The 9,022-nt window shown below is 36.0% G+C and overlaps 1 protein-coding gene across 8 annotated transcripts in view; it reads right to left on the bottom strand.

Annotated features, from left to right (window-relative positions):
* Positions 1-531: 531 nt before the first annotated feature.
* The window catches only part of Cr1 (complement C3b/C4b receptor 1 (Knops blood group)), a 60,142-nt gene continuing 51,651 nt past the window's right edge, over positions 532-9,022 (bottom strand). For 2 of the 8 annotated variants that reach the window (XM_078022730.1, XM_078022736.1), the window contains 3 exons: positions 8,724-8,799; positions 5,990-6,094; positions 1,254-1,610 (listed from right to left, as the gene is read on the bottom strand). In XM_078022730.1, the coding sequence (XP_077878856.1) occupies positions 1,541-1,610; positions 5,990-6,094; positions 8,724-8,799 (251 nt within the window). In that variant the 3' untranslated portion in view covers positions 1,254-1,540. Of the gene's footprint in view, positions 665-1,253; positions 1,611-5,869; positions 6,095-8,723; positions 8,800-9,022 lie in introns of those variants that run through there. The other 6 variants (XM_078022732.1, XM_040278219.2, XM_078022731.1 and 3 more) reach the window with 6 other exon arrangements.

Raw genomic sequence — 9,022 nt, 5'->3', positions numbered from 1 at the left:
AGTTAGATTCAAAGATATTACTCAATATTCACAAATATTCTGATAGTTTCCAGAGATCATTATCATAGCAAATAATATAACAAGTTTCTGATCTATAAAGATGTAGAATGGCTGAAAGTACAGGGATACTGATTTTAAGATGTTAATGCATGATTATTTTTTAAAAAAACATTTATTTTTTAGTTGTAGTTGAACACATTACCTTTATTTTATTTATTTATTTTTATGTGGTGCTGAAGATGGAACCCAGGGCCTTGCAAGTGCTAGGCAAGTGCTCTACGGCTGAGCCACAACCCCAGCCTTCAATGCATGATTATCGATTTGATAAAGTTCTTTTCAAAGCAACTGACACACAAAAACTGCACATTTATGAAGTATCATGTGATATTTGGATACATGTACATCCTGTATAATATTCAAATCAAAGTAAACATACATGTCTTCTTAAACATTTATCATTTCTTTGTAGTGAAAACATTCAAAATCTTTTCTTCTAGCTTTTTTTTTTAATATTTATTTTTTAGTTGGACACAATACCTTTATTTATTTATTTCTATGTGGTGCTGAGAATCGAATCCAGGGCCTTGCATGTGCTAGGCAAGTGCTCTACCACTGAGCCACAAGGCAGCCCTCTTCTAGCTTTTTTAGATCTGCAGTCACCCTGCTGTGAAATAGAAAACCAGAGTTTACTCTTCCCGAGTGTAACTTAGTACCCCTTGACTCATAAATTCTTAAAAGTCGTGCTTTTAAAAGTTAACCTAGGGTATCCTAGTAAACTAGTTACATTTATAATAATTATTATTTAATTTGAAATTTTTCTTTTATTCAGAACATGTTACAAAGTGGGTTTTTGAGACAGAACTTAGAAAATATCTGGAGTTTCATTTTTTTTTCTAGATAATTCTTTTGAGCAGTCTTGACGGTTCTCCACCATAATCATTTAGCACCTTTCCAGTGAAGAAAAAAATTGCTTTTCTTCCCTAGAGGAGATGAAAATTGATATATCATGTACTTTACTCCAATTTATTTAAAGAAGTAGGTTCTGCTCTATAAAATACAGAGGGAATCTGTTTATTCCCTCTGTAGTGGTCGCTACGTAGAGCTCTATTTAATAAATCAAAATATATGTGTTTGTATAAAGAAACATATATAGAAAATGACTGGCAGATAATGTGATGTGTGACATTAATATGAACATGTCTCATTAATTTTCCTATCTTTCTGTATTTTCCAAATTCTCTATAATGAGCTCATTCCATATCATGAACATTTTAAAATAAGAAAGGAAAACGACAGACTTTTAAACTAGAACTCCTAGAAAGCAGCTTCTTCCTTTAAATGATGGAAACAGTTTTTCCTATCTACCGTCTTGTCCCCTGACTCGATGCTGTGTGCTTCCAGCACAGGAAAGAGGGTGAGGGGTGAGAGGAACGCAGACTAAGAGGTGGAGTTTTGCTGGACCCTGGGACAGCTAAGGCGTCTTCAGGTGCACACATGTGCTTCTCTGTGAAGTCACTTCAGAGTTCGTGAACCTCTGATCTTATTCTCTTGAAGTGGACTGGCTCCTTTCCTGCCAAAAGGTAATTGGAGGTTTCTCAGCTTTATAATACCTTGTCAAGGAGGGACACGGAAATAGAGGATATATTTGTTTAGATGACAGCAACAGAGGAAAACTGAACCACCAAGAACTTATATGCTGATAATCAGAATGCTGGCATCTCATATAAACTACAAGCTCTTAGAAGCGTTTATTCCCTCTGTAGTGGTTGCTCTGTAGGGCTCTAGAAAGTATGGTGTAACTGGAGACTTGAGTAGATAAGAGAGAGATTAATGAGTAACTTGACCTTTCCCTTTTTCTTTTCTCCAACAAAATGTGTTCTCAGAGTTAAACAAATAAATAAAAAGAGCCTTGTTCCAGAAAATAAACAGGTCACTTAGTGCAAAGTGAAACTATGGGTGGTGGTGGTGGGGGGGGGCAGTGAATAGTGGCTGGGGTCTTGGAGGAGGGTCAGCTTCAGCAAGCAGGTCCTCCTCCTCTTACCACAGTCAAGAATGCACTGAGGTAGGACATGCAGAGCAAGATACCCAAATGCTTCCCTGTTCATGTTGAAGCCTCTTTTCTCTGGCCACCAAAGGACAGACTCCCTAGTGAGGGCCATTGGGTCACCTGACCCCAGTGATGACTGCCACCCTATTCCTCATTTGTCTCACAAAGCTTCCCAGCATCACCTGCTACCTATGTCTTCTTCAAACATTCTCATGTCCTTCAACACACAGCTAGGTCTTTGGTGTCTGCCTCTTTATCTATGTCATTCACTCTGCCCCAGCACCTGGCCTGGGTGCAAGGTTTCATGCTTGCTAGACTCTAACTCGCTCCTTATCTATACCATGCGGCTACAGATGATTAAATTGGTGGTGGTGGGGGGGGGGCAGAGTACAGGGGATTGAACACAGGGGGCACTTGGCTACTAAGTCACATCCTCAGCCCTATTTTGTTTTTTATTTAGAGACAGGGTCTCACTGAGTTGCTTAGCACCTTGCTTTTGCTGAAGCTGACTTTGAATTCGAGATCCTCCTGCCTCAGCCCCCAAGCCACTGGGATTATAGATGATTAATTTGCTCCTGTGGAACACTCTGGTCAGAATTCTAATCTTAAAGGGAGGTCAGAAGAAAGGGACAAAGGAGTGAAAGGTGGGGAAGAGGGGCAAAGTGCCAGGGAGTGATATGGCCAAATTATATTGTTATATTGTGGATGTATGAATCTGGAACAATTAATCCCATCAGTATGTACAAACAAGGCATCAATTTAAAAAATGTGGGGAAATTTGAATAAACCATGAAGAAGTGAGTAATATTTGAGGAGATAAATATGTTTAACTCTGATTTAAACATTACATAATGTACATATATATATCAAACATTACATGATACTTCATTGCCATGTAAAATTTACTTTCTGCATTAGTTAAAAAATAAAAAGGAAGAGGAAAATTTAAAAAATTCCAATCTTAAAAAAGGATACTTGATACAAAATCATTAAGGACTCTTACCTTTCTATTAAAAGGCAATCAACAGTCAATGTATACAATTGGAGGTGTACTTTGATGTAAAAATGGTGTGCAAAGAGTTGAGGAAAAAGGAAATTATGATAAACTAATTTTCAAATATTTACTGAACACTTTTCATTTAATTAACTGTATACTCGGAGGTTTTGGGAAATTAAAAAGAAATGGTCTCTCTACTCACAAGAAGTTAATGATTTACTGTGGAAAAAATATAAGCACAACATATGGTACATTATATAGCTGATAAATGAAAAATAAATGAGCAATCAAATGAATTATAGCAGAGTTAATAAGCAAAAAGTACTTGAATATCAAATACTATGGGATGTATTTATGTACAGTTTTAAGGATAGGAGAAAAATGGTTTTCATTGATGGAGAAAAAAATCAGGATTTCCTATTGTACAATCAATACAATCTCAAGATATCCACCCTGCAAATGTAAAATAATATGCAAAGGAACTTGAAAATACTATCTACTACTGAGTGGAATTTATTGCAGGTACTTTATATATTTTTTTCTAACTTTAAGAGTTTCTTGGAGGGCTGGGGATGTGGCTCAAGCAGTAGCGCGCTCGCCTGGCATGCGTGTGGCCTGGGTTCGATCCTCAGCACCACATACCAACAAAGATGTTGTGTCCGCCAAAAACTAAAAAATAAATATTAAAAAATACATTCTCTCTCTCTCTCTCTCTCTCTCTCTCTCTCTCTCTCTCTCTCTCTCTCTCAAAAAAAAAAAAGAGTTTCTTAGGTGAATGAATTCTGAGCTGAGTTAATGGAACTTAGGCAGGAATAAAGTTGGAAAATGTTGCAGACAGGTAATGAAAGGAATAAATCTAAATCAAATGATATTTTAAGTAATGTTGTGGAATATTTTTTTTAAAAAATCTGTAAACATGATCATGGTTCTTATGATCTGCTGTTTTGTCTGTTTATACTTAGTGACAGCTTATCTGGCCTAAAATCCATTTTGTATAAGTTTTCCATCCTGATATTAAAGGAAAAATGAATGCTTCACCTGAGAACTTTGGAGGCATAGCTTAAAGCATCCCTGACAGCACAATATTTTGCCATATTTTATCTCAAAATCTCTCTTTATTTGCCTTTTTCTCCCTTATGTGCTTATTTATGTTAATATAGAAATAATGCTATTTTTTTCTTGGAGCTATTGGGATAACATTAGAAAAAGAAATCCTTGGACAGCATGCCATTTTCATCTCCTGACTTCTACGTTCTTTTGGTATTACTAACCATGAATTCCAAAGCATCTGTGAACACCCATTTGAGAAAGATCAGAATAACTGATCACTAAAGTTTTAAAAAGTAAACTTCCAATTCTGAATTTTTAAAATGCATATTTCATTTGCTTTCATAAATAGTAAAGAAAAACAAGTATAAGATATAGGGCTGGGGGGGGTGTTGTAGCACAGTGGTAGAGTGCTCGTCTGGCATGCATGAGGCACTGGGTTTGATCCTCAGCACCACATAAAAATGAAATGAAGATATTGTGTCCACCTAAAACTAAAACAAAAAGTATAAGATATAAGCAAAGTGACTAGAAATGCCTTTACTACCCCTTACTTCTTTCTGGGGTCTCTTCCACTGCCCTCTGTTTAATTTAGAATTTCTGACATATGTGTGTATATAAAATGCCAAGTTTGTTTAATGCACATTGATGTGAAGAAGAGGTAGGACATAAAGAAAAAAAAATTTACTGATCAATTTGATGATTTTACTTCTGCTTTCTACAAGGATACCTAAGGCTTATGGCACTATTATTTCTGAAAGCACCCTGAGGACCTATATACAGAAAATATTAGGATTACTAGAATAGCCAGAGTGAGCCAGGACCAAATGAATTGCTCTGTATGATACAGAAAGATGGAGCATTAAATTTGCAAGAGGCCCAAGAGTTGGAATAAGATACCCCAGGGATGCAGTAAATATCTGAGGAAATGGAGAATAATATATTGAGAGAGAGGCCTGGGGAAAGGGGGAAATCCAAGACTGAAAGTGGAGGATAGCCAGTGAGAAATTCCTCCAAGTCTGATACAGTTTAGGTGTGGGCAAACTCTTCCACAGAAGGACCAATTAGTAAATTTTTTTGGCTTTGTGGGCCACATGGTCTCTGATGCAGCTGTTGGACCTCTGTTGAGGTGGATAAGCAGTCACAGTTAACAGTTAAATGAATGGGTATGGCCGTGCCAATAAAACTTTATTTACATACCCAATTGGATTTGGCCCACGGATTGTCATTTTCAGATCTTTGGTCTAGTAGCTAGTTTTTGCTTTTTTTTTTTTTTGCTTAGCTGTTCATTACATCATAGGACAGGTTCAGTTGTGGCATCATTTCCCCTTTCATACCAAACCTTGGGCCAACATTTATCACACAACATTTTGTGGTAAGGCTGCATTAAGGAGATGGAATGAAGGGTTAGGGATGGCAATTAGCCCAGTGGAGGGCAGAAATAAGAGAGTCTCAAGGAGGCCAAGAATTCAGTGAAAGCCAGAAACCAGGGAAAAGGCAAGGTGAGTCTTCAGAGTATTCTTAAGAGACCCTGCACATGGAGAAGACTGGAGGACTAGGAGGTGCACACAGGCTGCAAATGCTTAGATTCTACCAGGAAAAGAAATAAAACAGACTACTTCTCAAAGGTTCACAGCACAAATGCACAAAAATCTAGGAATGCTTTGAAAAAAACAGTGCCTGGGGGCAGCACCCACAGAGTCATCACACAAAATCGCTGGGAATGGCAATAATCCAGGAATAAAATAAATAAATAAAAGCATTTCCAGCTCATGAAGTAGTTTCTGACTTCTTTATTATTGATGACCTGCTTAGTGTCATATCCTATTCAAATGCTATCTCCATTTTTGATAACTGAGTTGTTGCCAACGTTTTGAGCTCAGTATGCAGATAGGTACCTGCTGTTTTCCTGTCTTGTTAGCGGAGTCTGAGGATGAACACAGCTGCCTTCTTGAGGATGTAAACTGATATTCACTTCTTTACACTTTTCATCTGGATTACTGCTAATTGGCAGAGGAAGAAAAAATTAGGAAAACTGCCTTAATCATATTTTTCAGTTTTAAAGGAAATCAATGACTTTCATTTTGGGATTTAAGGGGTAATTTGCCTCAAGTTCCTGATATCTTTACAAGATGCTTAAAAGGAAAAATACAACCAAATGAATTTTTTAATACTAAGTAAAAACTCCAATTAGGATATCATAGTAAAACCATCCTATATACTGCCCGAAGATTCAAAACTGTTAATAATTAGGTGTCTGTGTCTTAACACAATATGTTTCAATATTTCTAAAATATTTTTGATAAGGAAATAAAGTTAACCACAAGATGTGGGCAGACTTTGCCATAAAAATGACGTCTTTTCCCTTTTTCTTTCCTTTTCTTTTATACCGAAGAACATGTTCTATTTTACACACAGGTACTACCCACAGTTAGGAGAGCAGGGTTCAATATGCCAGAGGAGCTGGAACAAAGTCAGTAAAATGTAGAGGAGGGAGTGTATATTGAAAGAGTAAAAGGAAATATTGCAGTTTTATACTGTACACAATTCTGGGTACTGAATTTTAGTGATGCAGAATCAAATTCAGAAATGTGCAACTAACATCAAAGGAATAGCAAAAAATGAGTCAAATCATGTAGACAAAATCACTAATTCCTGGCAAACTTCCTACTTGCAGAACTTTAAGCAAGCCACTGAATGTCTTTGCACCTCAAAGTTTTCTCTGCTTTGAGATAACAGTATTGTTTGGCCTTGGTGCTGCACAGAGTTGCTTGAGAAGATATTAATGGTAATGTGTTTTGTAAAAAAAAAAAAAATACATGTTTCCTTGGAAGATAATAAATGGTATTGGGTTTTGTAAAATTCATGTAAATTTTTACTGTTTTTAGTATGAATATGGGCTACTATACAAGTATAGATAAAAAGTCATTAAATAATAATTATTTTCTGTAAATAGAGGTGGTCCCTGTTCCCAGGGGTAGTCTGGAGAGAGAGGATGGTGAGGAGTATGGCGATCTAGGAGACAAGAGAAAATGCTAATAGAGCCCAGCCAGCCCAAGATACAGATGAGGAGCCAAGTGCAGAGTAATTAATTAGATATTCTGAATCTGAGAAAGCTGACGATTAAGAAGGACTGCAAATCATCAATAATGTGATAAAAGTTAATCCCTTTTTTAATTCTTCCTTAAATTTTTTAAAAATTAATGCAAATGATAGGGGTGCTTAATAAGAAACTTAGAAAAATGGACTTCTGTTAATGTCAGTATCAGGCCACTTCCCTTTTTCTTTTTGTAAGAACAAAGGATAAAGAATACTTATAGGTCAAGCTTCAAAATATACCTTTACTAAGGAAGAATAAGGGTTTAGCTTAAATCTAAATCTGTACTGATTATTTTATTATGAAATTGAGTTCCCGACTAGGTTGTTTGCAAGATGGTTTTACTGTGACAATATACTTGAAAAAGAAACCCACCTTACTGGCATCTCTGTGAAATATCAAACTCCAATTTCTGTAAAGGTTGTTGTAGAAGACTGCATTTGTTAAGAACATTTGCTATAGAAGACTACTCACTTGGAGTTTTAACCTCTGCTTTTCTTCAGTATAGAATTTGTTCATCAACCTTACAACACTGGTCTTATTGACAGATTTCACTAATATTGTTTTAATTAAAATAGCCAGCATAAAAGCTGTGTGTTTACTTCCCAGTCAAAAATGTTTTGCTCTTTAGATCATAATCTTTATGAAGTTTTCTTCAAGTTGAAAAACTCAATGGTCACAGATATGGACATAATGAATCCTGCTATAATGTATAATTATAAAATATACCAATAAAGAAAGTCACTGGATTTTACAAAAGATTTCCTTCCTTCCTTCCTCCCTCCCTCCCTTCCTTCCTTCCTTCCTTCCTTCTTTCTTCCTCTCTCTTCCCCCCTCCCCCTCCTTCTCTCCTCCCTTCCTTCCTCCTTCCCATCTCTCTCTCTCTTTCTTTCTTAATGCAAAATCTCAATTCTTCCATGCAAGCAGCCTGGGATATGTGTGCCAGAGAAACACACAATCTAACTCTTAGTTAAAAGATAGAAATAGAATCTACATCTAGCGGTCAGTGTCTGCAATATCTCAGCAAAACTAGGACATCAATGGTTTCATTAATACCTTTCTAAAAACCTCCTTATTTTCTCTTTCACATTTCTTTCTTAAAATGCTGTTTTTTAATCTAATACTGAAGAATTTATCCTAGGCATGCTCTACCACTGAGCTACACTCCAAGCTCTTTGTTGTTGTTGTTGTTTTGAGACAGGGTCTTATTAAGTGCCCAGGCTGGCCTTGAACTTTCGATCCTCCTCCCTCAGCCTCCTAAGTCACTAGATTACAAGTGTGTGCTACTGCACCCAAAATACTGTATTATTGATTTTTCCATATTCTTAGTAACATATGTATTTCCTATAGCATAAATACTTTTATATGTGTCCAGGGCTTCTTTATGTGAATTATCACATCTGTCTATGTAGTAGTGCTTTTGTTGTTTAGGTTTTTATTTTATTTATTTATTTATTTATTTAAAAATTTTCCTTTGACTTCTGAGAGGAGCAAAAAACAGTTTACATTTTCTGGGAGAATACAGCTGTACTTACCCTTTCTTGCACTTAAAAATTATCCAACTGGGAACAATGATGGATAAAATGAAGAAGATCATACCAAAGCAAATGCCTAGACAGTAATAAATAAATAAATAAATAAATAGAAATTTTAATTTTATTTTTTAAGAGGCTTAATATTCTGTCTTAATATCTAGTCCCCCTAGAGTTTGCCAATGACTTTTTTTTTTAAATTTAACAATAAGTTCTTCTTTACCCTGGATTTGAGTTAGAGCATTGGTCTTACTATACATAGTAAGGGGCGAGCAGAAAAGTTTGGTAAACTTTACTCCAAC

The sequence above is a fragment of the Ictidomys tridecemlineatus genome, chromosome 10 (genome assembly GCF_052094955.1).
Source record: "Ictidomys tridecemlineatus isolate mIctTri1 chromosome 10, mIctTri1.hap1, whole genome shotgun sequence".
In the NCBI taxonomy this organism is placed as follows: Eukaryota; Metazoa; Chordata; class Mammalia; order Rodentia; family Sciuridae; genus Ictidomys; species Ictidomys tridecemlineatus.
Note: the sequence above shows the minus strand (reverse complement) of the source record. Positions and strands in the feature narration are given on the sequence as shown.